The sequence below is a fragment of the Sparus aurata genome, chromosome 6 (genome assembly GCF_900880675.1).
Source record: "Sparus aurata chromosome 6, fSpaAur1.1, whole genome shotgun sequence".
Lineage (NCBI taxonomy): Eukaryota > Metazoa > Chordata > Actinopteri > Spariformes > Sparidae > Sparus > Sparus aurata.
In genome coordinates, this window is record NC_044192.1 from 31,514,884 (window position 1) to 31,530,708 (window position 15,825).

Sequence of the window (15,825 nt, forward strand, 5' to 3'; positions counted from 1 at the left end):
TGACTTTTGATCCGTGGAGGTTACATACTTTGAAACTTTCCTCGCGCCGAGAGCGGCGTCACCACGATGTGCGTCCGTGCATTCATCACTTATCTTTATGTTTTCTTCTGACATCATTGTTGCTTTTGGGGGTCTGTGTTGCACTAAATGGACAGGTTTTTAATGAATGCACAGCAAACTTTAACGTTTAAGTAACAAGTATCAAAAGGTGCAGTTCACCTGAAAATTAAGGTTGAGTCATTATCCACAAAAATGGCCACAAAGCAGCCTCACTTCCAAACAGTGCTGCAGCATTCTCCTGAACAGCCGAATGTTTTATTTTGAAAATCATTAATGAAACAACCTAAATAAAACCTAAAGGCTCCGGAAGCCCCAAGACCCCAAACTGATTTGAAAATATGCTATTTACACCCTTTTCAGCCAAGATATTCACTGTAGCTGCTGAGCTAAAAGCTTCACACCGTCTGAAGTCGATGCACAGGCTCGAGCAGATGTTGAGGTTTATCCGACGTCTTTTCAAATCAATTTGGGATCTCTGGGCTTCCGCAAACTTGGCGAGGCGCGCCGTTTTTGTCTGTTGCTTTTTTCGACTTTTCGAAGTCCCCGTCTACTTCAGTTGCATAGACGTGCTTGCTGTGAAGGTCCAGAGACGTTTTGCGAGCTGTAACTTCAGTATATCCAGAATGGATAACGACCGACTTTTCAATTTTTTGGGTTCCTTTAACTGAGACAGAACAAGGATGAGAGTAAAAGGAGCTGGATTTCTGCACCCCAAACAGTATGTTTCCCCTTTCAGAGGAAGTTCAAGGCTGCAAACAGTGTTTCTCTTGGACAAAAGCATTTTTCAGATTCCCACGCTACAAAGCTCAGCACAACAGAGCCCGCTGAACCCGTCTCTGTGAAAAACACACTTCTGCGTGCTGGATTTTTTTTTCTCCCTCTGGCTTCTTCCTTCCTTTTGTGCGCTGATCCAACAACTCCCACAAATGACAAAGCCCAACAACATTTGAAAGCTCATCATATATAAAACAATAATTTATTATTTCTCTCATTTTACAAGACATCAAATTGTGTGGCTAACTATGGATTTGTAAAGCTGTTACTCTGTTCAATACATGAGACCCTATGAAAGCAAAATCGACTAACAAGGCGTGCTTGAACAAACACAGACATTTGAATCTCAACGCGAGAAACATCCTGCTCTAAAGATACGCACGTACACAATGATATCATGTTATGACGTTCTCTACGTTGCGGGACAGACGGTACATCGCTTGGTGGCGGCGTTAACTTTGGGAGATCAGCACCATTGGAGAGAAATTCAAACTAAAAAAAAGTGGATTTGTTACAAAAATTTTATTTTTTTAATTTACAAAAGTCCTTTTGAAAAGGGGTTACGTGTTCTACCTTGCAGGAAAAAAAATAGCATTGTTTCCATAAAAGCATTAAGTATGCATAACAGTAAAATACTGATAAGAGATATATAGTACGAACAAAATAATGTAAAATAGTGTAAATGCTGGCTGTTTATGTATGGCACGCGGTCTTTACACACTTTCCAAAACCTTCCAAAAAAAGTCAAATATCGTGTTTCTGTTACCCAAAATTATTCAAAAGAGCAAGCACAAACGGTAGAAAAGGTACTTGAAGGAATTTGAAAAGAGTTTTCCAAAATCATCCTCATTGCCATGTCCCATTCACGTCCAGTCCACCCATCGTCTAAAAAGGACCATCTCTTCACCCCGCAGGTGGAACATGTTTGTCCAGAAAAGGCTGTCCTTATTTCCTATGTACAAAACGTTGCCACATTGAACGAGGCAGGAATCTCTACTCCGACTGGTAGTGTCCTATGTACAGTCCATCGCGCTCCAGTCTGTCCTCCTCTGCCGCCGGAACTCCGAGCAGCACCTAGACTGTGGTCACAGACAGCAGCGAGTTGTAAACCCTCGTGCCGTCAGGTGACTTGGTACCGTGGGTCAGCAGTTCCTGGATGGTCATCCAGTTGTCAAATATTTTCTTATTCCTCTTTTTCATCATCTTTTTGTGGCTGAGTTCGATAATGTTGGGCTCCTTTTTGTCCTCAGGGCCGGTCTGCTCCTTCAGGCAGTCGGCTCGGCTCTGCTTCATGAACTCGCGGCGCTGCCTCTGCTCTTTGGCGCGGACCGCGTGCTGCTTCCTCTCCTCCTTGCTCCAGTAGCGGCCCATCTTCAGCTCGCTGATGGCGTCGTCGTCTGTGGTCATGCCGCTGCGCTCCTCGTGGATGCGGAGGGCGCGCTCCCTCAGCAGCTTGTCCCGGATGGGCCGCTTGGTGATGTAGCGCGTGCCGTCGCTGCGGATCTTCACCTTCCACTCCATCTTGGGCTCCAGGTCGCTGGGGCTGAGGGGGTCCCGGCACATGCTGACCAGGCTCATCTGGCTCTGGGCGTACTCCACGGCTGACTTCTGCTGGATCAGCTGCATGTAGCTCTGGTAGTGCTGGGCGTGGGCGGGGATGTGGGCATGCTTGTAAGGTGAATGTTGCTGGGATAAGTTCCGTCCGGACTTACTGGACTCTCTCCTCTCCTTGCTCTCTGCCTGCAGGGCTCCGTCTGGATCCTTGGAGGAGCCTCTGCTCCGGCTGGGCCCGCAGGCTTCTTGGACCGGGGAGAGCAGAGGTTTGAGCATCCTGCCGTTGGAGCTGGCGGAGCAGGACGCCCCGGCCTCATTCTCTGCACCTCGGCGGAGCGAGTTGTCCGGAGACAGCTCCAGCGTGAGCGGGGTGCTCCGGCAGCTCTCGCCGGTGTTGTAGGCGCTGGAGCTGTCCTTGTCAGATTTCTCCGGCAGCTCTGTGATGTCTGACAGCTCGTGGCGGCGCGCGTCGATGCTGGTGTTGTAGTTGCGGAAGCCGCTGTTGTGGAGCATCCAGGACTCGCGGCACTGCTCCCTCAGCAGCTGCATCTTGTGAGCACGGACGATGTTCAGGCACTCCAGCTCGATGGTGCGCAGCTCCTCGTTGAGCAGCTCCAGCTCCTTGTCCACGCCGTCTTGGTCCTGACCTCCCGCCCCGCCACCCTGGCAGTACAGACCCTGGGCTCCGCTGTTCCTCATCTGGCACTTCAGCTCCAGGAGCTCCCGGAAGCGCTCGCACTCATCGGCCGTGATGCCCAGGAAGTCGGTGTCGGCGTAGTCGGCGGAGATGAACGACTCGCCGCTGAAGGGCAGGTCGATGCTGCCGAGGGTGTCCTGGCTGTAGGTCAGCTTCCTGCAGCTGCCCAGCGTGTTGGAGGCCGTGGTCTGGTCGTCGCCGAGGTTCTCCTGCTCCGAGCTCTCGTCGTTCCTCGTGCTCTCGTCCGTGCGACCGACGCCGCTGTCCTTCTCGTGGTGGTTGGACAGGAGCGTGGCCGTGTCCGTGGTGCCTCCATCCTCCTCGTGCTTCTTCTGTAAAAAAACAGGTGAGACATGGCTCAGAAACAGTGCTGCATTGGAAGAGAATGTAAGGAAACGCACAGCATGTCATTCGCGTGGGATCGTGGTAGTTGTCTTGCTAACTAACCACCATTCCATATGAAAATCTGACATGAAGCAGAAATATTCATGGCCAAGGAATTCATGTTATGTTTATTCATGTTTGCGGACTTCCTCCCTTGCTCTCTGACTCCCTCCTGGAAGTTAAAATGACTGGTGACCAAATGAAATGCAACATTACTTTGCGTAAAACATTTCTCTGGTTTGCACACTGTCGGCATCATCTAGGTTTGAAGGTGTTATATGTAAGTATTTTGGCTGAAAACATTCAAAACTTCACTAAAATTATCAACTGAGTCTATTTGTATTGCAAAGCATGTTTAGCATGCTAACCTGCTAACCCTGCCCCAATCCAAAGCTCCTATGCTAGTGGTTTAAACACCAACACTTCCTCAGTGCTTTGTAACTCCCTTTCTCCCTGCTACTGTAGCTGTACGGCTAAATAAGCTAACTAGCTAACTGCAGCTAATGTTGTAAGCAGTTAGCGGTTACTCTGTTTTCCATTTGTTCCGAGCTTGAAATCGATAGTTGGTCAATTTTCACCCATTGCACCTTTAATGTAAATACAAAACCTAAAAATACACATAATAACACAGGCCTGGTTGTTTTTAGAACATTTCACTCAGGAATGTTACATATCATGTCTTTAAGAAGCCAATGTTCTGGCTCAATATAATTTATCTAGTTTAACATTTACTGCTAAAAATGCTACTTAATTTAAAACTATTCATTAAACCTTTTAATTTGAAGTAAACTTACAACAAAGACTTCGTTGTCTGTTTGGTTTTGTCAGTGAGTTTGTGCTTTTTCATATGACAGTCTCTGTTTTCTACAAAGGGAATAAAAAACCTCGCTAAAATCAATCAGACAGCTGTTGTCCTCAGCAGAATTGGCTCGGCCCCGAAACAATCTATAGACGAACATATGTGTTAGCGCAGATTGATTGCGCTACTTTGCCAGTTCCCGCCGTGCAAGTGTGTGTGTGTGTGTGTGTGTGTGTGAGTGGCTACCTGCTGTAGCATGCTGGCAGTGAACTGCATGGCCTGATGGTGCTGCTGCTCCAGCATGTCCATGTGGAGGTCATCCAGGAAGTCGTTCCTGTCATCATCCATCCAGCCCTCGTCCAGCTGAGACGCAGCGGGGAGGAAGAGACGCCTCATTAGCAAATATTCAGCCGCAAAAGTTTGACTCAAAAATGCAACACCGACCAATCGACGGTGTTTGTTTGTTGGCACGAAAACCGAACTCGCTTTGAAGAACACACCGGATCTGGTTCCAGAAGTGATCATATCAGGTTTTTAACATGAAATCGTTAACCTTTACAGAGAACACACCCTTAATGACTTTCCTAATTACCTGGATCTCTGGTCTGGCCACCAGCAGAGAGACGTTCTGGTTCCCCTCACTGGTCAGCAGCGCCACAGCTTCCTCTCGATTCTGGATCTCGACACCGTTGATCTTGAGGGACGGGAGGAAATATTTTTTTAACATTTTTAACGCGAAATTATTACGATTACGAAACTCCCAAGACTGCCGTCAACTTACCTGAATGATTTTGTCTCCTTCTCTGATTCTGCCATCCTTTGCCGCAATGCTGTTCGGATCAATCTAAAGAGAAAAGAGAGCGAGAGAATCAGAGATCGGGGTTGCCGCTTTGAGATCACCCTTACTGTGTTTACCTTCACATTTTCGAGCAAACATAATCACTGCTGAGAGCCCGAGCAGATGCTGTTTACTTATTGCGGAAGCATGTCTGAGACCACATACCTCGCTGATGTAGATCCCAGCCTCGTCCTCATCATCGGTCCTGTAACAGATCGTCAGGCCCAGCTTGTCGTGGATGTTGGCTCGGTACAGATCCACTTCCTGGTGAGACACGCTCACAAATTAATATCCCACACATATGGAGTATGTTTAAGATATTTTCCAAGACTGAGTGGAAAATGTTAATGTATTTGCTGATGTTTTTCCAGACGGACTGAATATATCGACTACCAAATGGGATAGCGGAGCAACAACGATCCATCAATCACTGTAATGAATCTTTCAGCCGGACGCAGGGAGGCCACTGGCTTTCCTAGAGACCCGCTGACAGAATGAGAGATGATGCGGCGGACTGCGGACAGGCAGAGTCCCGTTTTTTCACATGGCAACACCTGTAATCTCACAGATACAGATGAAGATACGAGCGGGGCAGAGGACGGAGCTCTGTGAGGGTTAAACCCCCCCAAAAACAGAGCCTCGGCTGAACACTGAAGTTTTTCTATTCCATTAACTCCTTCTCTAGCAGAGAGTTGGGGGTATGTGCCAGACTGTTTCTTGGCCAGCTGCGGATTTTGATTGCCCCAGCTATTTGTAAAACTGTTGCTAAGCGTGTGTGTGTGTGAAACGCCGTTGTCAAAAATACTGAATTATTAATACTAAATATTTGAAACTGTTTCAACACTCATTTTGCACAGTGAAATGAGTATTAACAAGCTGTGTCTTCTTGCTCTGCTCTCTTTCCAACAGCAACAGCAAACGCACACACACACCGCTGCAGTGTCTGCACAGGCCTGCCTCCTCCCACTGTGGTCACAAGTACATTTCCCTACATGCTGTTGTTCTTAACACACCGTGCAGAAGCCTCGTTTTATTTATCTTTTAATACAACTCTTAAATTTAGTGCCCTCATTATTGTGTCAATGTTTGCCTGTGGTATCGAACATGGTGTCAAAGATTGATATTTATCAAAGTCAGAAATTGCAGTATTGCTTACCATTTCTAACCTCCTTTTCTAACTGCTTACTTATTCCTAATTAGAGAGATATTTTATAAGTTTGCACCACTTTAATTCAAGGAGTGTTTTAGCCTTTAGAGACTCGAGCAGCGTGTTAATCGCTCGCCGGGAAACATCTGTAGCGTTTGTGTAGCATCACGAGCTGTGACAAAACTTCCAAAAACGAGAGTTTCAAGCCGACTTAGAGACTTTCTCACTAGCTTGAATAACTTTGAAGTCGCTAAATTCTCACGTATATTTATAAATAGTAACATTATGATGTCATGGCTGTGCAAATAAATGTCACTGCGATGCAATTTGGCGACTTTCTGAGCAGCTTTCCATTCACAACACATGTTTTAGAGGGGCATACGTACGATACACTGACGCTCAACTTGTAAATGTGGGTTTTACTTTGTTTTATTTTTATCCACATCTGCATGCATGGAGAAAGATGTGCCCCAGTGTCTTTATACACAATGTTCCGGAAGTATCCAACTATGCAAACAAGCTCCAGACATACATTTTTTTGGTTATTTTTCATTATTATTTTGTAATTTGACGCATTTCGTACCATTTAGTGAACAAACCTCCCAGCTTACATCATTATTTAACAGTAATTTGATATAGCGCTCAGTCAAATATGCCGACATTAGCCTCACTCATCTGTTCTTCAAACTAAATCGGTAATATATTAGCGCGCTATCGTTAGCTTTGTCCGTTAGCCCAGTTAGCTACACAGCAGCTGGCCTGCACATACTGGGTGTAAACAATATAGTAACGACTCATCGCTATCTAAGAAGCAAGATGTGTGTTTGGTGCAACCTATTTTCATTTAGAGTTGAAAGAATCAGCACTTGTAAACACTTTCATTAGGACTTAACTATGTTTGGGCTTCGGAACAGTCGGTGCAAATGCCAGTGAAGACAAATGAACGAGAATTCCCAACAAGTCGAAAAATAAAAAAAGTTTTTCCCCCTCCGGAAAACCTAAATATATTACAAAGCTCAGCACAAAAGCTAAGAGGACATACACTGCATTATTTCCCATAGATTTTTGGATGAATTGTAATTATTAATGTAAGCTACGTGACAGAGCATGAAGGCAGGGCGAAACAGAGACACAAACTGAGCGTCGCCGGATTTGTTAGTCAGTCACTCTCTTCTAAGACGGATAGTCTCTCCACAAGGACACTGGGGTTAGTCAGTGTTTGCCTTCTGTGCATCTGCCATTAGCCGCCCTGAACTTTACCTCTCTGGCCTCAGCCTCACGGATATCATTAATATCAAACAGTAGGTGGCTGAGCTTTAATGGTGGTGGTCGGGGGGGGGGGGGGGGGGGGGGGGGGTTTGGGCGGAGGTCACTGAAGGAGCACAACAAAGGCTGGATCATGGCCTCATCATGGCCTCACCCAGGCATTGTTAGCGCGCATCATCAGATTCATCACTGCAGACCTATTATCTGCGCCATCTAATTATCCGCCGGGCCCCATCTCTACTGCGTAGGAGCCGAGGAAGACTTATTAGGTCCTTGTCACTAATAAGTAATGATGTCACCGTTGTGCATCTGCTGGAACAAACCGGCAACTCGATTCCTGTCTGGCCTACATCTCAGTGTCTGTACGCCGGCAGAGCGGCCCATCAATAACTGTGATATATCGCGATTTTGCGGTCGCTAGCGCGGCCATCGGACTGGAGACACACAGGCGACCTTGGGTCCGCTTATGTACCAATAACGCATCTCTGTCTGAATGTAGATCTTCATTGAAAGGAGGAGAGTGGAGATGGAGGGAGGGAGCCTCATATTTTACCTCGTATTCCAGCTCCTCGCGCTCTATGTCCTGCTGTATGCCCTCCAGGAAGTCATTGGGGTCGAAGTACGCATGTCCCGGAGGATGCCTGAGAGGAGACGGAGAGTGTCAGATAAAAAGTGGACGGGAGCGGAATGCAAATTCGACGGGCACATATAGAAAGGAAAAAAAAAAAAAAATCATTTACTAACACATTAATCAATCTTGGATTTAATTTGCTTCCAGAGTTTGCAAATTAAATGAGAAGTAGGGAGGAAGCAATGAGTCAATGTAGAATTCACTCTTGAATCAGATATATATGAAGCTACACCCAGAGGCTAATCACAAATTAACATGCCCTGTTATTAATTTGACTCGGGAATCAATTAAAGAAATCACAATTATTCATCGAAGGGCAACTGCTGCTGACACCGAGTGTAAGACGTAGCCAGACTTTGTGCGCTCCAGGGCCCAACACACACACACACACACACACACAGAAACAATCGATGCAATTTGGGAATATGTAAATCCGAAGGAAGCGAACCATCACTTTAATGCGTCTGTGTGCCCCGGGAGGAGCAGCCATCTCCAGCAAGTGACAGGAGGGACATTTCCTCCTCATACTTCAGAGGCATTGTGGGCGATCACAGCAGGGTGGGTCTGCAGGAGGAGATAAGGGTGCTGCTCTCTTAACGAAGGTGAGAGGTCCGATTGTGTCTGAAAAGTGAAGTGACCTTTTCAGCGGCGCTAACTTCTGACATTCCCGTATCTTCCCATTAAAAAACGTGCTTCTTTGAAACGCGCTTAATGATCCCTTTTGTCACCGCGGCGATAATAAAACCTGTCAAGAGGTTTTTAAAGTCGGTTTCAGGCCAATCAGTCTCTGCTTGACGTCTCTTACCTGGGTGGTGTTTAAAACTTTGGAATAAAAATAAGTTTCTGCAGAGTGTCAGCTCGTCCGGCTGTGTCCTGGCTTAGACGGACCGAATACGGCCCACATGAGGTTTTGTGGCTGCTGACAGGCCTGATCTGGGCCCAAAATCAGAAACAAATAAATAATGTTCTGTCATGATGTTCAACCATACCCTGGTACAAGAGGACGAAATATAAACCAGATTGCAGCAGATTTTGTGGATGTAGATTGGGCTGATCGGGCCCAAAATAGGGTTTTGTGCAATGGAGGACTTTCTGGGTGTACGTATCACAAAATGGGCATTCAGACTGAGAGAAATGCAATTGGTCGAAATTGGTCGTGATGTATTGCTTCAGGTACCAAAAAGTCGATTTAACACAATCCAGAAGTTCTGGTTTGAGTTATAAATCCAGCAGTTTGAAGGCATTTGAGACACCAAAACACTGCCTACGTGGGGGATTATAATACACCCAGACAGGCTTTTTAGACGCTGCGCTGTGGCAGAAGTTGAGCCAAGCAAAACTTTGTTGCCGGAGGCCCTCTGTGTCAACACCTGCTCGCGGTCGACTTAAAATCGATGAGGGAGCTTTTTTCGCTGCCTTTGCTGTTGTTTGTTCGCGCACAGCGACCCAGGTGTGCCAGATGTAGGCCAATGCTAACAAATACATCATTACTACGGTGATTGAAGAGACAAATTCTGTGTTCTTTATCATCTCTAAGGTTGTTTTTTAATCAGCGGTGATTTGCATGTAGCCAACACGTGTTAGGAGCTACAGACAGATGTAGGACACAGCTGCAGATACAGGAGTAGAAAATGGAGAGGGCCCAAAATAAAGTTCTCTGTTGACTTACTCCTCTGGAAGCAGATACTCCTCCAGCTCCGTCATGGGGGGCGAAGACGGAGGCAGCTTTGTGAGGGCCATGATGTGCTGGAGGGTGATGTCGGTCTGGGTGCTGCTGTCTGAGACCTGGGAGTCAGCGGCCGGGCCGACCGGTTTGGCATGCGGGGGTCGGCGCAGGACCTGGACCATGATGGGCTCCTTGGCGGTGCGGAAGGCCTCCACCGCCTGGTCGTGGGTGGCCTTGGAGAGGTCTTTGCCATTGACCTGGATAAAGAAGAAGAAGAAGAAGAGAGGAACCAATCAGCGGCTGTGGTTGAGAAGTCTGTTTGGAGATGGAGAAGAGAGAGGAAGGGTTTTTTTTCCCCCCCACTTGGTGTTGTGATCTGTTAAGACTGAAGAGGCTGCTCATTATTCCAAACGGATGTGATCATTATCTCTGATGATTAAGGCCTCACACGGAGCTCTGTGCCCACACAATCTCAGCAGTGATATCTGTTCGAGAAATGACTCATTACTGCCTCAGCTTGTTTTACAGGGTCACAGTCGGACCAAGCAGAATAAGACCTTAATTAGGACGAGTCCCCCTTTAATTAATCAAGGTCATTAGCCGGGGCTGCATGGAGGAGCCCTCATTTAGCTAAGTAATTTCTCAGCAGAGGATAAATTTGACCTGCTGTCAGAGACAGTGGAGTGGGTTGCCGCGCTCCAACCTGAGAAGATTAATTTGAGCAAAAAGGCCAGAGCCTGTCGCAGAGAAGAGGCTAATTAAGTTTGGTTGAGCCACTTAAAGCCTCTGTGCGCTGATGAACGATGAGCGCGAGCCCCGCTCTCAACAGCCTGTGTCACCGGATCTAATCAGACTTGAAATTAAATAAAAGGAGATTTAAGTCTGCGCACAGATCCACGCTGTCCAAAATGTCAGGCGGAGCAAGTGGATTAACTTTGAGGTTTTTTCAGCTTTGGCCCAAATGCCATCATGTCACTGTCCAGCGCACACAGCTGTGTTATCAGGCTGTGAGAGAAGAGGGAGAATTTTATGGCGCAAATCAGCCCACCATCAGCCCAATATAACCCCGCACTACTAATTAGGAGGATAAATACAAGGGTGCTAAAGTTAACAGACGTTTAACGGGGAAAAACAGACAATGTTCACCCCCCTCTGAGTAGCAATTAACAACACCATAGGACAAGGTGAGGGTATTCATTTAGTCTAAAATGGAGACATGAAAGAAGAGAGAAATGGTGCCAGACTGCCGGCCTGACCTCAGAAAGAAAAAGCTGTCTGCTGCCGGCTTAATTAGTCTTAAATATATAGCACACAGTACAAAACATAAAAAAAAAACATACAGGATCTGACCTGTTGTCCTTTGCTGCATGTAATACCCCCCCCCCCCCCATCCTGTTTCCTGTCTGTCTTCAGCTGTACTATCAAAATAAAGCTATTATAAAAGCAAATCCAAAAAAGCAAAACGGGCAGCAGCCTGGTGAACTTCATAAGGTGAAGTCCCCCTGCAGCCGCCTGCGCGAAAACTGCATTCTGGGTCAGCAGCAGCACCACACTGGCCCCCTCTGCTTTATCAGGCTTTACACAGAGCTGCTGTTCCGCTCTCAATCTCCACATCACACGGAATTTGTTGGTTTGTGATTCCTGGATGTGTTGAAAGCTTTGATAGGATCTCAGCCCGGGGCTCTCCTCATTTCACACACTCAACGCTCCCACCCGCCTGACACACACACACACACACACACACACACACACACACACACAAAGCTTAAGAGTGAATCCACTCTCTAGCAGGAGCCGGTAGTGTTGCAGGTCATTAGGCGTGTCATAAATCTTGAGCGTCCCCTTTCCCGCTCCTCCTGACATGCAACATGCATGCAGGTTCGTGTCTCAAGATTCATTTTCTGATAAACACGTGGCTGGTTGGCGCGCCCGCCTCCGGCCGAGGCCGCCTCATCCGAATTCATGGCATAGTTTGCGGACTGAACTGTGGCGCTTGCAACATCGGGAGAAGCGGTGATATTAAACCGCCTCCGGGGAGTGATCGCCGCGTACGTACAAAAAACGGACTCCGACTCAGACAATGTAGAAGACGAGTGCATAGTTCTATAAAAGGAGTACGTATAGATATCAGGAGGCACTGGGGCTTGTATGCGTGTGCAGGAACGGAGAGAAGTTAATGCAGAAGTTTGACGAGGCCCACTAATAACCAGAGCAGATTAATGCTAATCCTAGTCCTGCAGGATAAATTGGATCATCTCAGTGGACTTAAACTTCTACTTCTTCGACATTAAAAATTAATAGCTCATCAATTTGCAGTTCTGCTCTGCATAATTCTACACGGACACGCGGGAGTTATCGCATCACGGAATACTGATGCGAGAAATCCTGCTGCAAGAAGTTGAGATTTAAGACCGCCGTCCTCTCGTGCAAAGATCCAAAACAAAGTGAACCGCATCGCAGGAGAGAACATCCGAACTCCTGGTGCCAACAGTAAGCCTTCCCGAAATCGCACGGGACCTCGCGTCCGACAGCCATCTTTGTTTCCCCCCCGCGAGCCACGATGTTGTACATCAGCTGAGGAATACAAGCGCCTTTGTGCTTTCTTTCTCTCTGCGCGCAGGCTCCGAGCAGTCAGACCTGGTTGCCAGGAATCCCGGGGCTACTCGGAGGCAGTGAACCAGAGACAAAGCCTTTAGCCCCCCGTCTTGTCGAGCCCCGGAGCATTCTGCCTCAGTGCTCTCAATGGGGGGAGCCTCCTCCCAGCTGTGGAGGGGGTCCCACGACCTCCATTCACCGCGCTCACCTCTGACACGGAGCGGCCCTTTGCAGCACACTGGGAAAAAACACACAACACTCCCCGGACACAATACACAATGCTCCGCCACCGCTGGGCCCTCCGGCCGCGCCGCGTTAACCCTGCGCTTTGACACGGCCGCGGTTCAGCTGAACACTTCTGGCACCCCGAATACCTGTTTAACTGTAATCCGTGGCTTGATTTGCCGACAATAATGTCCACACAACGCAAGGATGACTTGACACGCAGAAACGGCTCTGTCAGCGTCTGGTGCATCCTTTGAGAGGGGGGTTTCAATTAAACCCATTTTAATGACAGGAGGGCAGGAAGGCCCTACTTAAAGGAATACTAATTAGGTCTAACTGCAAGTCTGTTGTGTTGGAGACACCGGCCGGGTGAGGAATTCACACGGCCGTGGCTTTGTTTCTCATTTTCTTCAATTAAAATATCACATCGGACCTCTAAAGCAACAGTATCCCTGCACTGGTTCTGGATTTCAGTTTCTCCTCTTCGCCTCATGTGACGGCTACATCAGCCCTCAGCCCGCTGGGTAATAATTAGGGGCAGCGAGGGTGAGCCCTGCTGATGTGGGAATCTGTGTGTGTGTGTGTGTGTGTGTGTGTTTGTGTGCGCCTATTCAGTGATTGCTAACCTGCTGCCAAAGCTGGTTATCTAGCAGGCGGCGAGCTCAATCTCTTGCATTATCATCTCCGTATAATGTTAGATGGGGTGAGGCTGCCCCCAGGTTCTCATTCATTCCTTATTCAATCTGTGAGTCTCACTGAAATGGAGCTTTCTTATTCATGAGAGCCCCGGTCACGAAATAATAACAACTACAGTCGTAATTTTATATCATTATGACACTGAATTGACCGTTTGCCAAGCCAAGGCCCACCCTCACTGTTTCTATCCTTACATTTCACATATGCAGTTCAATCACTCAATCGACCTTTATTTATACCTAAATATTAGTGTTGTGTATCCATCCAATATCAAAAGCAAACTGAATTATTCAAATGTTGCAAAAGAAGCGAAATAAAAAGATTCGAACTGTATGGACTACACAAAGCATTCGTGGCTGTGATAAACACAGAAGAAAAGGCAGAAGTCGGAAACAAAACCAACTGTTTGCCACCTACCAAATGCAATACTTCAGAAGACTGATGGAAACACGGCTATTGGCAACGTTGGCAAATTCAGCCTACCACTGAAATTTCTAGTACATTCCTTATAAACGACTGTCCTTGATTTCAGACAGAGGAAGACAAAAACAGCTTGGTAGCCAACGACTGCCGGTATTATCAGCTAAATCATGCCATGAATATTGATAGCAGCAGCTAGTTAGCTAACTGAGGTAACGCTTGCTCTGGGGGAGGGTGTCTACACGTGACTTTTAACATTTCCAGCTGACTTTTATCAAAAACTGTCAAATATTTAAAATATGCACTTGCTAGCTACATGGCGATGGCACTACATAAACACAGTTGTTCTTGTCAAGTATAATAAGTAAAAATGAAAACATTCGACTATCATTTCAGTCCAACACAGCCCCGTTTGGCTACTTAGCCTACATATTTAGATGAGCAACAGCCTACAGAAGTTAGATTTACACTTCTATTGGTTGTTATTTCAAACAGCGTGTTTCAAATTGAACATTACAGAGGAAAAAAGCTTTTTGGATGGGAACTACTGTGTTAAATTCGACGGCTGCGTGAACTGAGAGAAACGTTAATGTTAGCGTACGCTCTCATTTATCAGTTTCCACACACTGGGGAAATACTACACTATAGATGTGCTGTTGTGAACAGGGTGTTTAAAAAAAATTGTTATCTATAACTACACAAATGAACAGTATGATGTATTCTCCCTTGCCTTGGAGAGAATGCTAAGATACAACTCTAAGTAGTAAGCTAGTTAGCTAATTATGCTTACAACTGCAGCTTACATTAAAGGAACACACTGTTTAATTCATTCCTCAGACTTTTACTGTGGTTTTAGTATCTGAAGTTTGACAGAGATCTCTCTTCTTATAGTATTCTTTGAGGAAAATGCTTTTAGGCTGCAAATGATGTTTTGTTGTTGTTGTTATTTGGCGGGCCTGATGTTTCTAGTCACAGTTGCTAAACCAAGATTGGATATTGGCTGGTGAACAAACAGGTACGTATAATCAATTATAATACACATGAAACACATTTAAATGCATGAACGCAAAAACCTGACAGTCTGCTAAAGAAGCAGTCAGCGACAGTAACAGAGCGCTAATCAGAAAAGCCTCGGCGGCAGCACAGCCCCCCTCCTCTAGTCATTATCATACAGAGAAGCCGTTGCAGGATATTAAGTTAATTCACTGAGTGTGTTGTGTAACATTAGTCTTCGATACGACCATTCAATCACCACGTAATCCTTTAATAAAGAGGAGAAGAACATCATTAAAGAGCCAGTGTCTCTGCTCCTCGGGGAAACGCAGTGAGGTGAACAGAGTGGAAACTCTGCCAGGCAGACGGTGCCTTTCAGGGCCGGGCGGAGGAAAAACCCTGGGAACTTCACTCTATAGATGAGCATTTTAAAGAGCCTTGAGAGCCAGGGCCGCTCGCCTCCTCTTTCTGGTCGGATACACTTGTTAGACGAATTCTTCAAAGTCTGTATTTCGGAACAGAGAGGGAGCGCTGACGTGATGGAGAGCATGAAGACTTGAAGGCTTAACTTCCAGGGGGGGGGGCCTATATAACGTATGAGTGGCTGTCTGAATGTGGGTCATTCTACTTGAAAAACACAGTTAATCCCTCTTTTATTTCACTTTTAACCGTTTTCATAAGAAAGAACAAAAAAAAAAAAATTCAAGGACCAGCCAATAATTTCTCAATGTGTGTGTGTGTGTGTGTGGATGTGTCCTGAAACCTGAACATGTTGTTCTTTTAACTGACCGGACAGAACAGAAAAGTCCCCATGAAAACATAGCGCTCTTTATTTACCACAGTGCGCGAGCTTACCGAGGATTACAGAATAAACAGCTAAAAGACGTAATGCTGACTGAAAGAGACAACCACTGTGTACTTTCACCTAATCTCATTCAAGCATGGGACGTTGTATTATCCACAGTGGATCAATTAAAAAAAAAATAAAAAAACCCAAATCACATCCAGGAGGCTTTCCGCTTCCTCTCTCCGGTCTAAAAAAAACAACTGAAGGTGAGAACTTTTTCCTCGACTTTAACG

General features: G+C 46.4%; 1 protein-coding gene across 3 annotated transcripts in view; it reads right to left on the reverse strand.

The window, feature by feature from the left end:
* Nucleotides 1-1,005: 1,005 nt before the first annotated feature.
* pdzrn3b (PDZ domain containing RING finger 3b) overlaps nucleotides 1,006-15,825 on the reverse strand; it is a 106,235-nt gene continuing 91,415 nt past the window's right edge. For all 3 annotated transcript variants that reach the window (XM_030421391.1, XM_030421390.1, XM_030421392.1), the window contains 7 exons: nucleotides 9,820-10,073; nucleotides 8,073-8,160; nucleotides 5,272-5,370; nucleotides 5,050-5,112; nucleotides 4,861-4,962; nucleotides 4,515-4,631; nucleotides 1,006-3,417 (listed from right to left, as the gene is read on the reverse strand). In XM_030421391.1, the coding sequence (XP_030277251.1) occupies nucleotides 1,909-3,417; nucleotides 4,515-4,631; nucleotides 4,861-4,962; nucleotides 5,050-5,112; nucleotides 5,272-5,370; nucleotides 8,073-8,160; nucleotides 9,820-10,073 (2,232 nt within the window). In that variant the 3' untranslated portion in view covers nucleotides 1,006-1,908. The remainder of the gene's footprint in view (nucleotides 3,418-4,514; nucleotides 4,632-4,860; nucleotides 4,963-5,049; nucleotides 5,113-5,271; nucleotides 5,371-8,072; nucleotides 8,161-9,819; nucleotides 10,074-15,825) is intronic.